Source organism: Argiope bruennichi, chromosome X1 (genome assembly GCF_947563725.1).
Source record: "Argiope bruennichi chromosome X1, qqArgBrue1.1, whole genome shotgun sequence".
NCBI lineage: Eukaryota > Metazoa > Arthropoda > Arachnida > Araneae > Araneidae > Argiope > Argiope bruennichi.
The window spans coordinates 51,522,589-51,548,776 of record NC_079162.1 but is presented as its reverse complement, the minus strand read 5'-3'; the positions used below and the strand labels follow the sequence as shown (position 1 = coordinate 51,548,776).

General features: G+C 30.6%; 1 protein-coding gene across 11 annotated transcripts in view; it reads right to left on the bottom strand.

The window, feature by feature from the left end:
* LOC129958602 (toll-like receptor 6) overlaps positions 1 to 26,188 on the bottom strand; it is a 302,856-nt gene that overhangs the window by 50,475 nt on the left and 226,193 nt on the right. For all 11 annotated transcript variants that reach the window (XM_056071195.1, XM_056071192.1, XM_056071200.1 and 8 more), the window contains one exon: positions 12,924 to 13,038. In XM_056071195.1, coding sequence (XP_055927170.1) covers positions 12,924 to 12,957 — 34 coding nt within the window. In that variant the 5' untranslated portion in view covers positions 12,958 to 13,038. The remainder of the gene's footprint in view (positions 1 to 12,923; positions 13,039 to 26,188) is intronic.

Here is a 26,188-nt window from a genome sequence, read left to right as displayed (position 1 = left end):
TACCATAGCAGACTAAGTTAGAAATATTTATATGTTACCGAAGTAATTGTGCTTCAAACTGGTTCCATTCAGATTTATATACAATTACTAACTTATTACTAATTACTAACTGTGTTACTAACGTGGCCAAGAGAATTTACGAATGTCCGGTTTAAAGCGAAATCAGGCCAGTTTCCCTGAAAAGACTTTTAGGATATCACCGTTCCCCATACTGATAGGAACAGTGATCACTACTGATTTGATTTCTAAACTAATATTTTAAAAATTAGGTATATAGCTAGTTATATATGAAATATATGATTAATTTTGTTATTAACCACTTAATTTCTGTTTTATTACTTAGTACACATTTTTTAAATCAGAAAAATATACGCAGAAGTGGTGAAGAGAGGAATCCTTTACAGATTTCACATCTACCACATTTGACATTTTACATTCCAATATTTTGATCGAAATTTTATAATTGTAACCAGCAAATTAAAACAAATAATTCTCCGACTATTAATACTACGATTCATTTTATCTATTAAATGCACCATTATATCATTCACTATTATTTAACGGGAAGAAGCTTGATTCCAAGAATATAACAACGTATTCTGCTTTCATTAAGGGGGGGGGAAACCTACAAAGAAGGAAGCTGACTGAGGCATACATAGTGTACATTCTTTATACGATTTTTTACTGAAGATGCTTCAACTACTTCAATACAAACACATTTACTATTTTGATGCATTTTGAGGAATATGTGTTTGTGCATGTATAAAAGAAGATCTCACATCGCCGATACTTTTTTCTATTCTACTCGAAAAGGAAATTCAACTATTAAAATCGATTAGCAGAGTTATGACATAGCCTAGCTTTGAAGAAATGTATATGAGTATTTTGAAGCAAAGAACAGAAGAATTTTAACAATACGAAATATACATTTCACATTTGGTATAAAGCGGTTCTCAGCAAACTGGATGTTTACGTTATTTATGAACAACGATTGCTATTATCTGGATATTCCGATAATCTGACGTCTTCAGAAAAACGAGAGGGGAGTATAAAGGGCAAAAAAGTCAATTCATGTAAATTTCCGAGACATTAGAGCGGCTTAAACAATGAGTTTTTATTCGTAATATTTATTATATACTAGAAGATGTTCCCATCTAGATGGGTTGTTATCCTGCTAACAATATTCCAGATCTATCTGATAATGACGTATACCAAAGAGGTGGGGAAACTTTTGACTCCGTCGAGTATTACAGATGGCGATGGACAATTATATATACCTATAGTATTATTTTGTATATTCTCCGCAATAATCATAAGTCTGCAATTGGAATGCGTTTTTATAAATGAATTTCGGTTGATCTGGCAAACGTCTGGTTTAGTATCGGCCGGATTACTGAGAGATTATAGCACGTATTTTACTGAAACCTAGAAGTAATTTTTGTGGAACATTTATACAATAGGGGCCGAAGATGATAATGAGAAAAGCAGTATATTTCTAATTTTTCATTCGGCATATAGATTTGCATCCTAAAACTTGACTGCACACTATTTATAATAAATTAGAGCGACGAATCAATTCGTAATTCTACAATGCTGCTCAATCAAAATTTCTATTATTTTGTTTTACACGCCGCTGTTACTTACAAATTTTGTTTTTATCATACAAAAGGGAAATAGTCCATAAATTCAACCAAAAAAAAAAAAAGCTGTATTTTGATATTTTAACCTCTTAAAATAAGGGTAGGAGGATATTTTTGAAATTATGTCTGTTCATTGATCGGTGAATAACACTAAACTGGAAGGACGCCATTTTGCATATATTTACACTTAAATTGTACATTTCTAACAAAAGGTGGACGAAATCTTTTGAATGGAAGGCTGTCTGTCTGCCCGTTCATATCTATATGAATACGATTATTCAGAAATGCAATTAATAAGATGGATGAAATTTAGAATATGATTTTATCACAAAATTCAAGAATTTGAACCAAAATCACCAAAGGTTTGATTGCCTGTATGCCTTTTCTACGCAGATATACGAGGACAAAATTTTATCATCTTAAATGGATGAATATTAGTACATCATTCTTAAGCAAAAATTGTATATGTGTATCTAATTTTAGGCTAAAGCCATCTAAGGATGGACTGTCATCTCATTTGTACGTCTGTATGTACGTAGAGACTAATTATAACTAAAAAATAGAACATAAAAATAAATGAAATCGGTATATAATGTTGACATTAAACTTGTAGGAGTCTCTTAAATTTTTGATCCAGTTGGGGAACTGGAAAAAACACAGAATGCATATCCCATTCTTATTTCCAAAATTAAACAAAAATAATAATAAACGACTCTGTTTTTACTTACACACAATATTCTGTGTAAATAGACAAAACACATGAAGAGAGAACTTCTCCGCTGATTTAAAACCGATTGTCTATCTAAATATTAATTCATCAGAAAAATTCTTAATTTAATTTCCTTCCAAATAATAACCATTTATTAAAATAATATTTTCCTATCTTTCACAGTAAAATGTAGAGCTAATGAACGATATCATAGAACAAATAAATAACTTACAAAATCAATTTCAACCAGGGAATTCCACATTAAACATTTTTTATATAATACCAGAAAAATGTGAATCTATCCGAACTAAATAATCAACATTTTCAAACAAAAAACAAACGCAATTAATTCACAGATTTAAAACACGAAAAAACAGAATCATGCTACATCCTGATTCCGTCTAATTCAGGAAGTGAAATTTGACATGCGGGGTTTTAAATGTGTTTTATTGAAGCTAGTTCCCTAACAAGGTCCAGAGTAGTAGGGTTTTTGTCGTTAAGCAGAACGTTCCTTCCGTTTTACTGCACAACAGGATTAAAATCAATAAACAGCTATCCATCATGTTGTTAGGCACGTCATTTCACGCTACAAAACATGAGATGATTTCTCTTTTTTTTTTTTTTTCATGCACGAGATTATGAAACTTGGCACCATACCAACTCGCTCTTAAAGCCACTTAAAGAACTAGATGCTGCCGTATTCAGAAGTCAACATGAAGACATTGAACTAGACGGAATAACTTAATTCTGCATCTTTGAATCTTGTATTATACAGGAGAAAATTACCGCATTTGAACTAACAAAATACAATTTTTAATGCATAGTAATGGGGTAAAAGTTTTAAAAATAATAAGAAAGAAACATATAATAGTGTGACTAATTCGCATATTAAAAATTTAAATGCACTACAATATATAACTTACTTCTATGTAATTAAAGACTTTCAGTCTATTAAATTTTACTCACAATATTTGTATTTGTCAAAATATCAAAGAATGAAACAGCCACATATAAAACTTTATTTAGAATTGGCATTGTGTAGGAATCGTTTTTTTCTTCTTAAAGTACTTCAAAAGCGCTTTCTGATATTAAAATAAACTCCTTTCTGAACAAAGGAGAAGAAAAAAAGAATACTACATGCAAACAAAAGAATAAAATAATAAAAGACGCTTTTATTTTGGAAGGAAAAAAAATGGTTAATATTTGCTGATAAAAATTTGAATTATTCAGTTAAAATAAAATGAACGAGCGCAAATATTCTTCAAAAAATTTACTTCTTCCAAATAAATATGATAGAGATAAAACGACATCTAATCTTTAAAAACTAGAAAATATTTCTAATTTATTCATTCGTAAATAAATGACACAAGAAGAATCGTTTGCTTTAAATGTTGATTTTAGCATCGAGAATAAATTAGTAAGTTGATCTGATCATGGCTTATAGAAGCGGAACTTAAATAAACATACTTTCAGACGATTAGACATGATTTTTTTATTTGATTTTTATAATAAAGGAATCAAATCGATCAAAGAATTAACAAATTGTTTTGTGAATTCATATTCAGCCTTATTCTATTTTAAGAAATTTAAACTTCTCTAAATAATAATCAAACGGTTCATTAGATTTTGTGGGAAACTCTTTCACCATGTCAGTGAATTTATCACAATATTTAGAAGAAGAAAAAATGTTTGATTAAGAATGATTATCCATTGTTTGCTTAGTTTACATCACGTTTTCTACCTATACAGGACTTTCTCGTGATGATCTTAGTATTTTACGAGAGTAGAAAAGAAATTGAACACATGTCCCACTGCCAAATCTATACAAATCTAACAAGTAATAGTTCTGTGAGCACAATGGATCGGAAGCATGTGTGGTTTTAAAGTTAAAGCACAAACCACTACGTATCGTGACTTTAAATAAAATCTTAAATTTAAAAAAAAATGTAGAAAAAATTATATGGGAAGGAATTTATATACGAAATGAGAAGGTAAAATTTTATTATAAAAAAATTTGAATAGATTTTTACTACTAATAATATTACTCTTTAAAAGAGAGCTTTATCAAATTTTGCTGCATATTCATATTTTTTGATAAATATTACTCCGTTTCTAGATTTTAAAGCATAAAACAAAGTGTATTTATTATACAGTGCTTTAATATATTGGATAATATCTCAATGACGTCAGTAAAATAGAACAATTAAGGGTTTTTTTTTTTTTTTTTTTTTTTTTTTGCTTTTTTCCCCCCGAAATGGACCGTTAATGCAAATACATAATTTTTAAGTGAATTCTTTGGTGTACTTTCTGTATTTGTCAGCTAGTCCTACCAATATTTTCATCTGTTTAAAAATGTTCTTTGAGGATTATTTAAAAAAAAAAAACACTTAAGTATCGATCTTAAAGAAAAATGATTCCAGAATTACCATAAAAATTATAAATGGCATTGCTTGTGTAAATATATACTTCGACATTATGTGTATGAAAATAATTTTGGCATTAAAATATTTCAGTGTGAAAATCGTACAACAAAAACATGCTAGCATTCGCTTTCTTTCATTATCTGTTATACGAAGTACAATGAATCTTCAATAATCTGACAAAATCGAAAAGTACAATAAATGTTCAGCTAACCGGCAAATATCAAATCAGAAGATTTCAAGACTGACTAAATGCTATATTGGTGTAGATTTTTTAAAAATCAAAATCGGATTTTAATTACAGAACCTATGCTTATTACGGAAATTATATATATAAAAAATTATACAGAAAATTATTACTATAAAGAGTAAATATTACAAAATAAATTCAAAATCTCAATGTCCTCCGAAGCGCATTGTTTATGTCATGCTAAGGTCACTGACATCCACATCTCCTCTTTAACGCTTCCCACTTGCCATTTTGGAAATGCTGGATTACTGGAGTGGCCGGATTGGCGAAATGCCAGATTATAGAGAGACAAATGTTGAAGGAGTTTAGAAGAGAAACTCCCCGTTGTTCTTCTAATAAACTTAACACCGGCTAATTTATCAATTTTAGAACGATAATCTATTTAGGATATAATCGGAAAATAATAAATTATCTGAAACTATAAATAGGCGGAAATTAATATATTGTCAAAAACTGCATATAAAAGGAAATGAAAACATATATTATCGGATACTATTTACAGTTGGAAACAAATCTTAAAAATGATAAACGGAAAACTAATAATGTTTAACCATTAAATTACTTAGTAACTTAACATAATTGCCACATTCGTCAAAATATCCATATAATGGATAGAAGACTTATCATAATATGGATATCAAAGTACAAAAATATATAGAGTTCGTGCAGGCAGAAAGAAATTTGCCATGCCATCAAAATAACGATATATAAAACTATCCAAAAGACATTACTTCAAAATGGTTTACAGCAATAACCATGAAATATTGCTCACTGAGAGGAATGGGTAGTTCTAAAATATATTTTCGTAAAACCTGCAACTACAAAAGAGCCAATAACTTCCCCAAAATGGTTGATAAATTCTTATTTTGAAGTCAAGTTTTACTCTCTCACCGATTAAATAGTGAAAATAAATAACAAAATAGTTAAAGGAATTAGAAATCAATTAATTTTATTGAATTCAATAGAATGCAATAAAGGTATGTCTTTAATGTTAAATTTTAAATATTTAGTCGGGCTGGAACAAATTAAATCTCCGAAAGTTAATAAATTTTAAATATGCATTCCTTAAACCGTCATAGATCTCGAAAAAGGTGATTTCGTAACGCGAATACTCTTCTTTTTATTAATTACAGAAAATATTCTAAAACTACTTAATGGAATCAGAAATCAATTAATTTTAATGATTGCAGTAAAACAGGTCCATATTAATCTTTAAAGGGCATTTTTAAAGATTCTGGCATGAATTAAACTTTAATTTTCGAGAAAAAAAAATCAACTTATCTCTTTTTTCCGGAAGTCAGTGAATGCCATCTAGGCATATTTTAAATCGCCATGAATCATGGGAAGGCACCATTCATTTATTATTCATATGAGTAAAGAAATAATTTCTTTAATAATATTGGCACAAATTAAAACTCAATTTTCGAGAAAAAAAAACTAATTAACTTATCTCTCTTTCCCAGTAGCTGATGAATACCATCTATCTATCTATCTATCTATCTATCTATCTATCTATATCTATATATATATATATATATATATCTATATATATATATATATATATATATATATATATATATATATATATATATATATATATATATATATATATATATATATATATTTAAAAAAAATGTCGTGGTTAATGAAAAAGTATATTTTATATAATTCATTCATCTAAAAACTAACCAACCTCTCTTTCCCAGATGCTGATGAATATCATGTAAGCATTTAAAAAAATTGCAGTGGAATTCATAATTCATTCATCTAAGAACTAACCAACCTATGTTCTCTTTCTCAGAAGTTGGCGACTATCATCTAAGCATTAAAAAATAATTGTAAAGAGTGAAAAATTCTATTTCATTTGAATTCATTTATTTATTATTCATATAAATAATCAAGTAACTTTACTGATGACAGACAAATCCATTACTTGTATGTTTCTGCCATAAGGAATTTTAAATAATGGGGTTTCCTGGCCTAAATAAAATTTTAAATTTCGCAGGGGGGGGGGGGAGAGATTCGGTTACTTAATAAACATCCGTTTCACCGGTAACTTAATAAATAACAACTGAATATTTTTATAAAAAAGCACTGGATCTCGTTAAAAGTTAATTCCAGAGCATTTATTCATTTATCATTCATAGAAATAATCAAGTAATTTTGAAGACAGATTAATGCATTACATGCATTCTGTATTACACTGAATTTTACAATAATGACGATTCTGGCACAAATTAAACTTAAACCTTCGTAGGGAAAAAAATCAATGTTCTCCCTTCATAAAAATTAATAAATATCAACTGGGAATTTTTTTTAAAATTGTTTTTAGAATAGCACTGGATCTCGCAAAAAGTTTATTTCATGGCATTTATTCATTTATTTCACAATCCATTAGCGTAGCATGCGAGTTAGAAATTGCCACGTTACTTAGAAAAGCGAAAGCCCCGAAGGTGAAATAAAAACAGAAATCCACCAGGGTCGAAGATTTTTTTTTTTAACTTTGCAATAGTAGAGGGGGAGGAAGCGCCATTAAGTACTGAGCACAAAGCTGAAGTTTTTGCTTTATCAATATTAAAGATAAGGTCTAGGGCAGATAAAAACATAAGTGAGAAATAAAAGCGTGTTAGTGAAATAAAGTTAAATAACTGCAACCTGCGTCTGCTTACTCTTAGGGCACTTAGAGAAAAAAAAATTAAGAACAAATGCACTTAAAAAATTTTTAAAAAACGTTAAGCATTTTCAGTATTTGCCACCAAAAAGAAGACTAACAGATATCATTTACATTAGACCATGTCGATACCTGAATGCATTCCGCCCCAAGCAATACAAGGCAAATATCATTAATTCAGAAACAAACAGCAAAATAAAGGACAGGCAATTCTTTTTTATTTATTTTTTTATGTAATGTAACATAGTCGGGAACCGTATTTATTAATACATTTAGGATTTTCCTCGATTTCTCAGAACGGTCTATTTCACTGAAATAAAGTCTCTTTCATCTTCAACTTAATTTAAGCGATCAGAGAGAATAAAGCATTAAATTGTGTTTTTTTTTTACTTGGAACTGGATTACTTCTAGTAATTCAGTAAATAAAAATTTAGAAAAACGGATTATAAAATGTCAAGTGGAAGTTACTTTATCTCATTTGTGTCGCCGAAAAGAGTAAACAAAGAAAATGCAAATAACTAAATGGATAGTGGAAACTAAAACGCTACAGTCAAACCTCTTTATAACGAAACACCTGTCTTACCGGAAAATATCCCTACTGTCGTTAGGTAAAGAGAAATATATTTAAGATTAAAATAACAATAATATTGAAGAGTATAAGTGAATTAATTTTCAAGATAAGTGCATACATAAATAAAGGATTTAAAAGTTTATCATAACCAAACACATTAATTTTTGAGATACAGATTATTTACATCTGAAAAATATTTCTGATACAGTATCACGTGCATTACTGGCATAACATTTTTATTTCAATACAGGAGCTGTACAAGGAATCCCACTTCTATGACTTCTTGGAAGTCCCCCCTCCCCATCTCATTATTTTTCTTTACGGACGTTACAGATGCTGTATCAGCAAATTTTATGAATGCAGATTGATTTTGTATGTGCAAAACATTTCTGGTGTAGTGTCATGTTCATTTCTGGTACAACATTTTCATACGAATACAGCTGCTGTACCAGAAATCCCACAACTGTCCCAACAGCTGTTAACTTTTTCCTACGGACGATACAGAAGCTATAATAGCAAACGTTTTTCCTTCAATATACTTATTGGCCAGTAAAAAATGTCGTATCACTTAAGCTTTCGAATATTGTTCCGATCACGTATCTAATTTCAGGGGTCACTAATGACCCAGCAGATAATTTTATTTCCCTATCCTTTTGCATCCCCAGAAGGGTGAAAGCTAGATATGCAGGGCGTACCAAAAGTCACAGGCACATTTCATAATTATGTATAAAATTAATTATGCGGCGAAGTGTATCAAATTATGAAAAGCGTCTTCAAATAATTAGCGCACTAAAAATTGGAGAAGGTAAATTATATTTAGGTGGGGGTGAAAGTAGCATCCCTCTAATAAAAGCCATCAATATCTGTAAGAGTTTGCGTGTCGAATGTATTCCATTTAATAAAGTAAAGGGTCTATAGGGATAATTTTCAAAGCATTTTTGATTATAACACAAGACAATTCCAAAGAAAATAGATAGACTTAAGGATTATGAAAACACCGTCAAAGATGGTTTTTACCAGATCCTGCACATTTCCATTTATTTATTCATTTTATTCCCATTCCCAATTTATAAAAATAACCATTTAATATGCTTTTCCTTAAAAAAAATATCGTTATTTAATGCTTTACTTAATAACTTTCCTCCAAATATGAGCAGGCAAGGGAATGATAAAAATAAAATCTAACAATTGTAACAAAAATATTTTTCAAAACATAAATATGATCATAGGTGAGTAAAGTATAACAAGACCTAACTATCTAATGTTTCTAAGTTTCTGATAATCAAATTGTTAACAGTGATTTTGCATTAAAATATAGCAGAAACAGCTCATACACTTTTTCATACTTTATGTATAATTCCGATCGAAATGTTCATTATGATAATGCATATCTTTTGTCTCTATTGACAATGATAATTTTACTTTCCAACAGTGACAAGGCTCTTTAAAATAAGTGATTAGAACCTCAATTGAGAACAGAGAGTGCGAGAGTGTAATCAGTGATGTTGGACAAAATCCAAAACGTATGTAGATGATAAAAAAAAATAAAAAAAAAATGGGAATGTACCAGATGAAATGCAGATGCATCTAGTTTGGTTTAATTCATGACCTGGTGCAACTGATCATAGGTTAAATTGGAATAAATTCAATTGAAAATGAGCAGCAAAATTGACACCGAAAAATTTACGCACATAATCGGTATTTTGCTCACAAGAACGATATTGCAAAACATTGAGCAATTTCTTGGCAATCTTCCTACCAGGGGCCGAAACACAACAAACAAAGGTGAAGCATCGGTGAGTTATATGCTGTGACATCATCAGCTCACGTGAAACAACAAACTTACAGAAGGAGGGGGGATTGGATAAGAAAAAAAAAAGAAAAGAACTCGCAATGTCAACGTTTATCTTGCCTACTTTATCCAGCAACACAATTCGACTAAGTTGTAAGAAGGAATAGGGTGTTAGGGATAAACTGTTGCAAATTTTTTTAGAAATAGTTCTGCACTAAGAAGGCTCAGCTAAACAAAAACAGCTTGTTACTTAAAGAATAAAGACCTGCAAGTGCTTAAATTTGTTTATATGAGGCAGTTCTGAGGCAAGGCCAGGTCCGCATTAAGTTCTGAATGGGCCTTTAGACGAAAAGAGATTCGGAGACCTTCTTTCTCCATGCAATATTTAAAACTATAAAATTTGTATTGAATTCAATGTGACGCCTATATAAGAAATTTTTAGGTAATACATATTATTACAAATTTTAAAAAAACAAAACAAAAAAAAAACAAGTAAGTTGAATTGCAGAGAACTCGTTTCAGCACTTCAGGTATAGTATATACCTATTATTTTTGGGGGGAAATTGAACTTTAACCAATTAAACTTAAATTAAAAATATTAAAACTATTTGAATGCGTATTAAATGCTTTAATACAAAATTGCCAGAACCATTAACTTGTAAGTGAGATGACCAATTGCATTAAAAAAAAAAAATCCTCATAGCTAAGCACCTTTGAAATCACAAAAAAAAAAAAAAAAAAAAATGCTATGACTAGTATGTTCTAAAATTTAAACAATACTTGAGATTTTAATTTTAATATGTTTAAATACATAATCGTAATCAAATAAAAGCACACAATTAGATAAAATTGAAAAGATAGAAAAAAAATGACTAGGGTTTGAGATCCTCTAAAGTTACAGGACCCCTAGATAATCACCTATTTGCTTATTTAATAATTCAGTCCTAGCCAAACACCTCAAACTGTATATTCTGCCTTCCAATAAGATAGAAGAGATAAAACTTCAGGGGTCGCGAAAACACTGACAGTATCAACATTTCTGCGCTATTAATGATTAATACGCAAAACTAATTTTCAGAAAAGTATATTAAATCGAGACAGTTCGTTAAAATTTTATATATAATTGTAATAAATAATTATAATATATACTTTTAATCTCTATATTGACTTAATGAATTTTGCAGTAATAATATCACCTTATGGGACACAGTCACCATTATTTAAATTCCATGCTTATATTATAGTATTCCGATATTTGAAAATAACTACTAAAGTATTTAATTGTTCGAGTATCTTATTTTATTATCCTATTCAAATATTGAAACATTATATATAGGGACATAAAAACGCCAGTCTTTGGGGGAGGGGATTGAACTTTATAAAATAATGATTTGTTTCAAACATTAACGGCAAAAAGTAAAATAACTATGACTACTTAAACAATAAATTTATACAAAAAGTGCTTGAAATATTTAAAATATTGAATCAAGTTGATTACGGAAACGATGAAATACGCGTCTCCACGGAAATGTATCATGTCTGGAAAAATTTCCATACGATGCATTTCGCTTAGCATAGCAAAATTTGGCTCTTGCAGCCTAAAATACAACCAACTTTCTTTTATTGATAATTAATATTTATTTTATCACTAGAAGATGTGCTTGTCTAGACTGGTTGTTATACTATTAACAATATCTCAGTTATTTCAGTTCTCATTATTACAGACTGACTAATGAAAGCTTTAGTAGAAAATATGCTCATCCGCAGGATACTAAAGAAATTTTGAAAAAATTATTATTTGCAGAGCACTTTAAATGTAAATATATAATAACATCAAAAATTTTGTTTCCTTGCAATGGGACCTACTCTATCTATAATGTTCACAAAATTTCAAATAAAAAATCATTACAATTGAATTAAAACAAACAGTGATCCACTAACAGAAAACAATGCAATGCGAAATACAAAATAAAAGTAATGACGACTGAAAGTATTAGCAATAACCTTCACTTTAGTTTGTGAATGGAAATATAATGAATCAGCATAAATATTAGTTATTCACGCTTAGGTTTATTCTCACACTGATAAATAAATCCTTTAAGCATAAAAGAACCCTTATTGAATTGCTTGGTACCGAAACAGAAGTTGAGATTTGTGCATTCGTTAATGACGTAGAGAATCGGGGCGGGGATATTTTTAAATTCCACAAAATGCTACAGACAGCTGTGGATAATTATATATACTAATTAATTTATAATTTATACCCATAATTTGGTTCCTTTTAAAGGAAAGCTGGGGGCCATGGGATATATTTACAAAACAAATAGAGACCATGACAGGAAAAAGTTTCAGAAGCCCTGTTTACTTTTAACTTTATTTAAGCATTCACTCTCTTTTTTTGGTTTTCCCTTTATACATATACATAAGGTCGCAGAAAACTTTTTATGCATAGATGAGTTAGTGAAAAGTTTTTCAGAAAAAAAAATTGTGAGGGTAAGCGAAAAAAGTTTACGAAGCTTTGATCTAAGGAATAGAATTTACCTTCCGGCTTGGCTTATCTGCAAGAGAAAACAGTTATAAAGTTTTCCAGGATTCACAGATAAGCAGTTATCCATATGAACTGCCAAAAAATAAAACTAAACTAATGTAGACAGCTGTAGATGAGCCACAGCCACAGGGGAGTAATCAAACAAAAATACTTATCTTGCTTTTTTTTAAGCAAAGAGCACGCTTATCACTTTATACAGAAGGTAATATCTCAGAATAGAGATTTATGCCGCTATTTCGACTACCGCGTTAGATTTATGTTCTACTTAATGGAAAAAGAGATAGCAATTATTCTCAGAAACATGTATAAAAAGTTTTCTTACCCGAGACGCCAGTAAAAGCGGAAACCAGTTTCATGATGTCTTTCAGCCGAGAACACTTAACAACTTAGTTATGGGAATGTGCAAATCGAGAAGAATCAGCCTGCATCTTGAATGACTGTAAGATAAAAAGAAAAAAATCAGTGTGGGTGAAATAAGTAAATGTAGCAAGAAAAAAAAATATAAAAAACGATATAATTTTTTTTCCTATTTAAACAATTAAAAATATGAGTAGATGTAAGAATATGTAACTCCCCAAAAAAGTGAAAGTTTATCATATGCTCATTAAAATTAACAAGGAAATGCCGATGAAAATCACATAGAGGAACGACCCGTCATCGGAATAAAAATCGCTACTTCACACCCTTATTGTATCCTTAAGGAAAGCGATAACCAGCCACCATATCGAAAGCTACTCATCACCATATATGCAGTGCTCCCCCGCGAGATTAGCCCGTTATACACGGCAGATTTTAGAAGAGAAAGAGTTGTGAACCAGGAACCCTCCAATCCCGAAGCCGAGATGTAGACAGAAGGCCAAATTTGAATATGTTTGATTAGATATATAAAAAAACCCATAAAACACAAGTGATTAAAAATATGAATAACTAATTCCAGCATATCACCGATATACTATTAGACCAAACCAAGTCAAAAGAAAAACACATATTTTAAGACAACGTGAAGAAGTTGGGGATTTCTTGTTGTTTTTAAATAGTTATCTCTGAATAAATAAAAAAAAAAAAATGCATGTCAATGCACTGTTAATATACAGAGTACAATGTACAAGTAACGATATGTATATTTTTTCAGTTACAGAGATGACATTTAAAAACAGCCAGAAAACAAATTAATTCGCGCCTCCGTTTCTTTCGATTTATCATTTTTAGCAGCGTACTGAGGGTATTCATATTGATAAATCGGGACTACAACATTCGAATCATATTTTTTGTCTTTTTTTTAAGTTGTTGTTGTTTTTGTAATTTCACATTCATAAGATGAGTGTAACAGCGCATGACATCAAACATTTCATATTGAGAAAAGGTGCGAAATTAAGCTATGCAATGAATAAACTTTCTTTTTCCTATTTCAAGATGTTAAGCGGATTTCAAATATAAAGTGGCGAGCCCTATTTGACCTGTGTCACATTAAAAGTTAATTGACTTAACTGAATTCAGCAAAATCTCTCGGGAAAAAAATTTACGTAATTATATTTACTTCTGGTTATTCACCATTCAAATAAATCCGATTAATCAAAGTCAGAACGCTTTATTTCAACGTAAAAAGCCAAGGAGAAAAAGAACATGATGCCGATTCTGTGTCATTTTGGCCGTCTGAATGCAATCAAAAGCAAAAGTTGAATTTTGTTCAGTATGACCACCATCCAAACGAGAATTTCAGGCAAATGTCAATAAACTGTCTTAAGGTGTAGATAACTATTTTTTAAACAATTAAATCCGAGTAAATAAACCACAAGGAAAGAAACATAAGCTTTTAACGAATCGGAAGAGAGGAAAAAAAGAGAAAAATATAAGAAGTTGGCGGCTAAAACAGGTGTCACCAATTCTACTCTCCAACATAGAAAACCACCTGATTTAAAAACAGCTCCCTACAGACAAAACGTACTATTTTACGATTTTCACAAGCTGTTTCATCATTAGAATCCAGTGGGCAATGGTTAATATTTCCACCCAAGCTGTTCCCCAGGGGGGAGAGAGAGGGGGTGGGTGGGTTCTTAACTGCACTTCAAAGAAGCTCCACATGTTCTATAGGAAATAATTATTTCAGCATTTTTTGACATTCCTTCGTCGATTCGATCTGTTCGAACACCAACTACCATTAGGTACGGACTGAATTTTCGATTTCTCTCCCCCCTCCCTCCACAGAATATCTATCCTCCGTCATTTTGTTTGCTGGCAACCAAGGCATCGCCAAACGATAACGACTATGGCGTCATGTAACAAGCACGCCTTTGAATTCTTTCCCATAAATCCCGACACTACGGCCGTCAGCGGACACACGCACATACCCCCGTCACGCCATGTTTCATTTATTTGTTTATTTTTTTCCGCTCCTTCGGCTTCGACAGGGAGTGGGGTGGGGCCGAACGAAGATCCGCAAATTCTCATTTATTCTCAGTCACCTGAGGCCTGGGGGGGAGAGGGGGATTTCGTAGCCTATCTAGTAAATCCAAAAGGAGACGGAGACCGATCAAGGTCCCAAATCCTGAACGATGACAGAGAGCGATTGAAGGCGTTTATTTATTATTATTTTTGCCTCTTTTATTTCCTTTTTTTTAAACGTTAGACTAGGCTGCGAGAAAGAAAATAAAGACGTAAAGACGTTATATCCATGTTGGATCGAAGAGAAACCGTTCACTTTATATGTAAGAAATCACATTTATTTTCGAATTACGGTTAACTCATGCATATTAGAAAACGTTCGGCAGTGACAGCGGGAATGTGCCATCATAATTTGATTTGCTCTCGCGTCTTGGAAAAGGGTTAATGAAGTAAGTCAATTTCAAATAAAGTGGATATTTATCAAAATTGATTTCTGACAGAAAGATTTTAACAGCTGGAACAAATTCAAATGATGTTACAGTGACTTAACAAACATAGTTACGCATGTCGACTAGGTTTTAAATATAGGTTGTTTTATTATTATAAATTCCAAAATTATTTTCAAATTTTGTATCTATTGTGCACCAAGCGAACTTGAACACGTTTAAATTTATATGAATAAAATTATCTTAAAATATGACTGTTATAAATGAGGATAAGAAAGCTATACTCATGGTTTCTTAAAGAATAAGTGACATACTATCAATGCATTTAATAAAAAAAAATGATTATTGAATCCTGTTTTATCAATAAAGAACCAAAAATCAATTTATTTTTTCTGTAATGTCAAATACTGGCCGTGAAATTGAGAATAATTAGAACATCGATATAAATGAACACGTAAAAAACTTTCGATTACAATACAGCCACTACAAACTCACTTACTCAACTATTTTACACTTAAATGTCACCAACTGGATACACAATAAGCCTATCATCACTTCACCAATACACAGACTTTTTAAAATATTTGTAGTCGCTTTTATTCATTTTCAATTAGTTTAAAGCCTATTAACTCAATTGCCAAAAAATTCGTTTTAAATCAATAATGTCAGAGAGATTAATAGTTCCAGTAAAATCAATGACTTTTTATGCTAAACAGAAAATAAGAATTATTTATTATTAAAACTATTTAATTAAACAATAACTATTTATACCAAAAACAATAACTATTTATGCTTCTGAGAAGAGTGCTTCTTATAAAAAAAAACAGTTCTCATTCTCATTAGTATATTCAGCGATCTGCAATGATTCAAAGCTCAAATAATTCAGTGCAGATACATTAGCATCGGTGTTTCTGCCGGCATTAGGTGCTAAAATACGACTTTCAATATCTAGAAGAACGTAACTTTAGATCTCTTGTTGTGCTGCAAAAGGCAAAAACAAAGATTGATGTTGATTACTGTAACAGAATAGATAGCTGTGTCTGCGTATTAGCTTTCAGACTACTTTTAGTTAACAAGCCATTTACTCTGTGACAGACGGTACTTCACGGAAGACTAGTCTAAGTACTTCAAAATTTCTTTCCAACACAATTTAAGACAGTATTTCAAGAATTTTTGAAAACACTTTATTGACTAAGGAAAAAAAAAAAAAAAAAAAAAAAAAAGAATACACAAGAACTACCATAACTGCTTACCGATGTCAAAGTACCATAACAAAACAGAACTCAAAGAGATTTATTCTTTCCAAATAGCAAAATCACAAAACTTAACTATAATGTTTTGTTTTGAAGGACTAGTAAATTTTTTAACGGAATAAGTCCTAGTTAATAAAGTGTACATAAGCATAATATTTCAAAACAGCATTAATTCACACAGGGTTTACGTGGACTCCTTATTGATGAAAAATTATAACAGCACTGAATTAAAATTGAAATGATTTTGTTCCTTTCAAAAAGAAAAGGCTAAAAACAAAACAGTTATGCTTTGTTTTGAACAAACAATTTACTTTTTGAAACGAGAGTACCGCAATTCATCATAAAATTTTATGATCATAATCTTTTAAAATAACATTTATTCACACATAGCATATGATATGGATGGTAGTGTACAACAGCAATATAAGATTAAAAGAAATAGGCTCATTCCAAAGAACAAAGAATTTCAATACCAAACCAATCACACAGGCTTATACATCAACTGCTTACAGATGACAAAATGAAATAGCAATACAAAATTAAAAGAAATCGGCTCATTCCAAAGAGCAAATGCGTTCAATTCTAAACCAATCTGCTTCGTTTTTGAACAGCATTCATTCACACAGGGTATATGTTAACTGTCTGCCGATGACAAAGTACAATGGCAATACAAAATTAAAAGAAATTGGCTCACTCCAAAGAGCAAATGCGCTCAATATTAAACCAATTTCTTTTGTTTTCAACTAATGGCGTGATTTCTGTAACTAAGCCAACAAACTTGAAATAAATTTCCATAAACATAATGCTTCAAAACAAACATTAATTCAAGGATCGAAGTCCATCTTCAAATAGTGCAGAAAGTAAAATGTATTATTTAACTAGTAGCACATTACGTCGCGTGAAATGATCACCAAGAAAAAAATGAAGGTGATTTCAAACGTCGCAGTCGGTGCTATAATGACTGTGTTAGCAAAAACAGTTTTTCTTGATAACACTGCCAAACGTGTCGCTCTAATGTTCTTAATTTCGAAACACAATTGAATAAGAGACCAATTTGTCGAAAATAATAAGACTGTAGCAACTTTAATGCAAAGTCGAATTCCTCCGATGCGCTTTTATTGACATCAATTGCATCTTACGACCTTTTTCCTGTTCCAGCGCCTACTTAAAGATTTATCACAAAATTATACAGCACCTTTGCTACATTAGTGAAAGAGTAGGGAAAGGAGCGATGTACTCTGTTTATAGATACTTTTAAAGGAAGCAGAACATCTTCATTCCGAACTGGGCTGTGCGACAGCTATTATGTACCTAATTTTAAAAAATGGATGGGATGAACTTCGGTTGAAGAGGCCATCATTATATGCAAAACACGGGAAAAATTAACTCAAAATTTTCTCTGTAAAGGTTTAGGCATAAATCAGCAATAGATGAAATCATTGAATTTAGGACAAAATAATACATTTCTGATAAGCAGAAGAATCATTTGGATATTTCATTTTAGGAAAAATAAAAATGTTTGCTCATTGAGTACACATTTTATAATTGCTGCATTACTATCAGAAATTTACCAGATGTAGGATCAATTAAAGCAACGAAATATAGAATTTTTACTTTCTCGTATGCGTAATATAAAGAAAGCATAGTACTCGTCCGAAAATCCGAACATGTTTTGGCTATCTCCACGTTTTGAATCTCCCTGCATTCGAAAAACACAATTGGATAATGTCCGTCCGTCCGTCTATCTATGACAAAGATAATTCAAAAACACTTTGAATGAAATTCGGTATACGGTCTTTATACTAAATTTGCAGATTTCTATCAAATTTTGAGCAAAATCCGCTCAAAGTTCGAGGGAAGTTTGAGCGGATATTTCTATTGTTCGGTCTGTCCGTCTATTCGAATATAATTTATCCCGATAACTACAAAACGAAGAGAACTAGATAAATGAAATTCGATAAACAAAAATAACATCTATAGTTTAGGAGACTATCAAATTTTGAGCAAAATCTAACAAGGGATTAACCATCTGTTGCTCTGTACTTTTAAAAACATATAAACGCGATAACTCAAAGACGCAATGACTCAAATATATAAAATTTGGTATGCGGATTTGTGACTATAAGGGTAGTTTTGTATTAATTTTTTGTTTCAATCGGATGGGGAAAACGCATCTAAAAGGCAAATTCGATTTTCAGACACTTTTAACCGCATGCCAGGGATGGATTATCGCCAAATAATTCGCTAAGAATGACATGATAAATTCAATAAAAATGTTAAATTCACGCCAAAGATTAGTATTTCGTAACTACTGTACACCAATGCGATGCAAAGCCTTCTCTGGGATAACATATTTATTAGAGTATATGTGAGAAAGTTTTGGAGAGACCACTCCCGCTGATTTTCCAAGTAACAATACCTAGCTATATGTCTTGAATGTAGAAATAACCAGTTACATAAGAATCTTTCAATTATATGTCTTGAATGTAGAAATAACCAGTTACATAAGAATCTGTCAGTTATATGTCTTGAATGTAGAAATAACCAGTTACATAAGAATCTTTCAGTTATATGTCTTGAATGTAGAAATAACCAGTTACATAAGAATCTTTCAGTTATATGTCTTGAATGTAGAAATAGCCAGTTACATAAGAATCTTTCAGTTATATGTCTTGAATGTAGAAATAGCCAGTTACATAAGAATCTTTCAGTTATATGTCTTGAATGTAGAAACAACCAGTTACATAAGAATCTTTCAATTATATGTCTTGAATGTAGAAATAACCAGTTACATAAGAATCTTTCAATTATATGTCTTGAATGTAGAAATAACCAGTTACATAAGAATCTGTCAGTTATATGTCTTGAATGTAGAAATAACCAGTTACATAAGAATCTTTCAGTTATATGTCTTGAATGTAGAAATAACCAGTTATATAAGAATCTTTCAGTTATATGTCTTGAATGTAGAAATAACCAGTTATATAAGAATCTTTCAATTATATGTCTTGAATGTAGAAATAACCAGTTACATAAGAATCTTTCAATCAACTCAGAAATGTGGAATTTGAATCTGCTGACATTCAATTTAAAAACTGACCATAATAAATAGACGAAAACGATACATTAATTATTCAGATTGCTTTTACAATATCCGATGTAAGGACAACAAACTCCTTTTGGATCTGAACAAAGCTAAGATCCACATTACACGCTTCAACATATTTATCAGGATAACATCTTTCCTCTTCCAATTTAACTATCCATTACATTTAGCAACAAACATGTCCAAATATATGCAAGGCAGGATAAATTTATGGACAAGAGTAATTCCGTTTCTTTCCAGATTTAAGCGTTTTGAGTTGTGGGTGGGGAATGGAAGATATGTTCCCAAGGATTTCAAGCATGAGATTTGGGCGATGGTTTCACACATTGCTTTCGTTTAGCATAATGTATTTCAAAAGAGAAATTTACATGAACCAGTAGCTTAATAATAAGCAAGCTATTTCGTAAAAGATAATGCAGCTAATAAGGAAAGATACGATATGGGAGTTGTTCGAGCTGAATTTATAGCGCTAAAGACTTAAATATGGAGCGTAAAATGGGAAGATACATTACGTGCTGCATTATTTAACATCAATTATTTATGCAAAAGAGATTGATTTCAATGAGTTTTAAAAATATTTTTAATTTCTACTGTAAAATACATTTCTTTTATCCAATTCATTAGAATCCCTTTTTCATCGTAAGAAATTCAAATGTACATTTGAAAATTTCGCAGTTTTTTAAATAATTAATTAATAAATATGAAAAAAATACACAATATTTCTTTTCAGCTTAACAATTCGTTGTTTAATCTACAAAAAGCCTTGGTTTTGGCATTTACAAATGAATTCTGCGATGCTTATAATACTTTCGACTAAATATTAAATTTCATTTAAAAATGTTCTAACACTACACACATTCATATAGAGTTATCATAATTATAACATTTTTTTTAAAAAAACAGCCAAATGATTGAAAAATTATATCTAATTTATAAAGATATCTTCAAGTAGAATTGCGACAAGGAATCACATACACGTAACTGTTAATATCTAGACATTTTCACACCATTTCTAAAGATTTTACTTTTTTTTAAATTTAATGAATGCCAAGATAATTTGCTTATAAAAAACAATAAAATATTAAAAATAAAAAAATAAAAACTATATAAAAATGAAGCAAAAAAAAAGAACAAAAAATTCTTGCAAGAGAAGTTAAAAAAGCCATAAATATTTTTAACTTAATAACAGATTTCCATTTAATATCAATATTCATATATGTAGCATTCACCTATTTATATATTAATATGAATTCTCGCATACATAACAAAATTAGCAATGATAGAAAGTGATTATATTATAATATCTAAATTCGCGACTGCACACTAATCGGGTAAAAATAATTACAGTTCCCATTTTTAACTCCGCAACAAACGTTAGATATATAGTATATTAATTATATACAATTCGAAAAAAATAATTAAGGCATCCGGAAGTTATAAATCCCCTCAGATTCCGTAGATTATCACAGAATAATAAACAAACGAACAACAACAAAAAACTGAAAATATATTTTTGTTAAGTAATTTCACACCCAATTATATGATGTCTCATATTAAATCATTATAAATGACTTTTCGCATGAAGCCGTCAAATATATCATAAAGAATTGATTTATGAAGAAAGAAATAAAGATATGGCTGTTTTTTATTGGCGACAAAAAGGTCTACGCCGCCTCGGGATACGAAAAAGAATCCTTTATGTAACCCTTATCTCCTTGATAAAAAAAAAAAAAAAAGTCCATCTGTGGCAAAATGTTACCGAATGATTCACGGAAAGAAAAAAAAAAAAGTTAAGCATTTCATTGAGCAAAAGTCCAGGATTTCCTGAGACCCCGAAAGCCTCAAAGATATCAATGCCGCTTGCAGTAATTCTTCCAGGACAGATTTTTGTTTCACATATGATATATAATCCAGAAAAATTTTCCAAGCGAACTTTTTATCCAAAGAAACGTAAATATAAAACCTGCAATGTTCGTAGTTTTATACTCCAAAAAATTGAATTTTGCTATAGAGCTATCTCAGAAAATTTACAATATCCTAAAACCAGACGCTATGCCAGTATTATAAAAAAATGCATGGGCAAGTTTAAAAATATATAAACTGATTACTTAATACAATAATCTAAAGTTTATTTATAAATATTTTTAACATCAACCATTCGCCGGGAATACTTTTGGCATTCAATTTTAAATCTATCATGTCTTACTTTATGCTCTTGGTCAATAAAAAAAAGTAGTTTTAAGCTTTAAATTACGATAGATTTTGATATCGTGTTATTTAAATAACCTTGCATTTGTTTTGTTAATTAAATTCATGAATCTTTTTAATGGAGTCGAATTCCATGACATGATAGTGTTACTACAAGCATGCCTGGTTAAACAATCTTCTAATTATAGGTTGTATTTCGCGGGTCTGTAAGTATTAGTTTCTTATTCTTTATGTAAATTTAGTAGATAATAAACAAAATATTTCTTCTTCAACTTTCAGTAAAGAAAAACAAATCAAAATATTCAAATGTTTGATGAACTAATGAAAACGGTTTGAATTTTATAGCAATAATTTAAGTATTGTTAAAAAAATCAGAAAAAAAATCAAAATTCTGGAATGAAAACTAGACAATGGCAAATGCATTTGCTAATATAGATAGTTAAGTAGATAGTAATATAGATAGTTAAGTAGATAGTAATATAGATAGTTAAGTAGATAGTAATATAGATAGTTAAGTGGATAGTAATATAGATAGTTAAGTAGATAGTAATATAGATAGTTAAGTAGATAGTAATATAGATAGTTAAGTAGATACACTAGATAGTAAAGTACAAAATTAATGATACGAAATATAATATTCTTTTAAAATATCTCGTGGAAAATCAGTTCTAACATTCATTTTGGGCATACAATACATTTAACATCGCACCTTCATTTACTAAAAAGCTGAAGAAAAATTAATTTAGCACTGATGACTCAGAGCCAAAAATATATCTTTACATTTGCGAAAACTAATCTAACTTTTAACTTTTCTAATTTTTTTTTAAATTTTGATAAACTTTCTTCCACTGTTTAAAATTTTGTTACTACATAGGGTACAATATGATTTAAGAAAAATAACGACTCAGCCTTCTGCGATAAAATGGAATTAATTTCCTTCCCGATAGGAAAAATCTATAAAAAGAACCCTGACTTCTCCACACTCCCAAGTGCTGTTTTCTATCCCCCATTTTCTCTTCATCTCATATGGGGGAAAAAAAACATACAGACGGATATAAAACATTCATTAACTTCTGTGAGCTAGCGAGACTCCATGAAATTAACACCGCACATTATTCAAAAGATCCAGCCTTCAGCACAATGCTTTTTTCTTTTCTTCTCCAATCAAAGAAACATTTTTTTCCCCATCCAACCGTTACAAGACGAGAGATACGAGGAAAAAACACGTTACTTTCCATCGAGTGGCATTTTTTTTCCCTATCCATTTTTTCTCTTTTCTCTAGTTCAACTTAAATGAAAATAGTTGAGTATATGGACGATGGCATTAGTGGCCAGTGAAATGTTTAAAATAACAATAAATGAAGTTAAGAGTTGATGGGTATTTGCATTATAATAATTCTTTTATTGACATTATAATAATTTTAAAGATTGTTGACTTGGCAGAATTTCTAAAGAATAGACCTTTAAAAAACCGCTGATAAATGTCATTTACAGAATAGAAAAGATGCATATGTTTATTTTAAGCAAAGTAATGTCAGCAGAGTTTTTTCCGCCTCTAGTCAGCAGAGTTTTTTTCCGCCTCTAGGTACATATTTCAATTTTCTAGAAAACGTTTCCGAAAAATTATTTTTATTCAAAGAATTCCCGTTTTTTTTTTTCCCCAAGTCCGAGATTTAATAGATTCGTAAGTTATTGTTTTAAGAAGTTTTCGTTTTGTTTTCAAAGATCAGGAAACTTCTTCCTTTAATATCTCTATGCTTCTGATTATTAAAAAGTTTATTTAAGGAGTAAACCAAAGGCTTGAATAATCCGAATTATTAATAAAATTACAGAAATATATATATATATATATATATATATATATATATTACAAGCAGTTTCGTGGTCAAAGAGAGAAAAGACACTGAAAATTTTTAATTTCGCTTTATTCCATTCCGAGAGGCATAACTTATGTACAAGCAAGAAGTGACGATATACTTCAATCTACAGCACGACACAACAGCAAAAAAGTGCGACATATTTTCCCCGAGTGATTTTATACTATGAGATTCTGATAGAAATTTTTTTTACACGTCTCGATTTAGGTAAGGGAATTATAGGTATCTTTTAAAAGGTTGGTATAGGTTTAGGTTGACACATTTTTATCTCTTTACTCGGAGCGTGAGAACCGCTGATTTAAGCAATTTTACAGAGCTTCTGTAGCACTAATTACATAAAAAATGTGCCGGCGTCCTGGCATAAGGGGTAGCGCGTCTTCCCCGTGATCTGGGCGTCCCGGGTTCGAGTCCCGGTTTGGGCATGGTTGTTCTTCTGTTGTTCTATCTGTGAGATGGGTGAATGTGCCCTCCTGTAAAAAGGGGTTGTGCAAGCGAATGAGTGATGCGTGAGTGGCAAAGTCGTACTCTTGGCCCTAGTTGGCGCTGCTATAAAAAATAAGAGACGTTCCCCCTCAGGCTTAAATCGCTGTCTTCGTAACAGTGGGCTTGTCAGTGGCAAGTGCCATAAGAAACAAACAAACATAAAAAATGTGGAATTGGATCAGGAAATAAGAGAACATTTTAGATTTATGTTACTATGTGTTAAAATAAAAATTAGGAAATTCATTGGGATTTAATTTAGATTTAGAAATATCATTACATACATATACACATTCCAGGAGTTCTGACCCTATTTTGGAGTATATTTAGCTCTACAAACACAATGAATAAAAGCGAATATGAAGCATCATTTAAGCTCGTTCTTTTTAATCACGCACGGACGAGATCGTCAAAAAGTAGATTCAACAGAAATAGCAAACAAACAAACAAAAAAGATATATTCAAAAGACAAACTATTTAATTCCCTCTTGTTTACCGTTTTTAATGGCAAACAACCATTTCACTATAGATTCTGGTATTGCATATTCCCATATAAGCACACCGCAAACCAACAGCTTTCTGTGCCTCGATTTGAATTTCAATAATTCCATAATCGCAAACCTAATCGATTCTGTTCACCCATGAAAATGCACGGGTGCGCTACTTTACGATCAAGTCCTCAAAGATCGGAAGTAATTCATCAACGAACCTCATCCATATATATGTGGTAGCAACGGAAACACTGGACGAGATAGAGGCCGTGATTTAATAGGGATCGCCTCGCTACGAGATTTGGCAGCATTTCGCAACCATTTTAATCAGCTGCATTATTATCAACCACTTAAATCTATCAATGCATTACGATCAGATTTCCTCCATTAGTTATTTACAAGAAAACCTACATCCACAAACATCAACATGACTGATTTGGCAGTAAAATAAACATTGTTAAGATTTTCAATGTGATATTCTTATCTTTGGCGCGAGCTAAATGGATATTGCTCGAAGAGTAATAAAGCAGGCATTGTTAAATAATCTTTTGAAAGGAAGTAAGAAATGGCATTTAGCACGTCTTCTACAACAAGCAGTCCTCAATGGATCCTTCTTAAAAAACATTAATAGAGAAAGAAGTGTATCTAAGCACACAATTGGTTTCGATGTATTTTGAAGTGTAACTTATTACCTTACCACTTGCCTTTTTTATATTTGTGTGTCATTAATAAAAAGTCAGATAAAAAGTATATGTATTAGAAAACTTTTGAAAAACATAATACTATTAATTTAAATTCTTAATTTTATAAGTTTAAAATTCTTCCGTGATATAATTATAATGCCTTTGAAATAATCGTAGATGCAAAAAAATATTTTATTCAATTCTCGAATGTAAAAAGAAAAGGTGGGAGAAAAAATAAGCTCCATCAGACAATTTTAAATATGTTTCAATTTGCTAAATGTTTTTTTTTTTTTCATTGTACTGAAATTACCAGATGGATGCATATGTCCCATTTTGCATTTAAAAATGTTAAATATATAGGGCATGAAATTTGTTTAAAAGACTTTACAGTAATCTTTACAAATTTTATGCGCACACATACGTGAGTCTACATGAAATAAGGTACAACATCAAAATAAAGAAAGCCAAAAGGAATAATAACGTAGAAATTCTACTTGTTTTGGGAGCAATGATTCATTGTTTAAAAGCCTCCACGAAAAGAATTTTTGGTAACTTGCGAAATTGCCTTTACTACATCCAAATGAATAAAGCAAAAAAGAATAAAAGCAAGTAGAAATTCTACTTGCTTTTGGGAGGAAGGTTTCATTGTTTAAAAATCTAC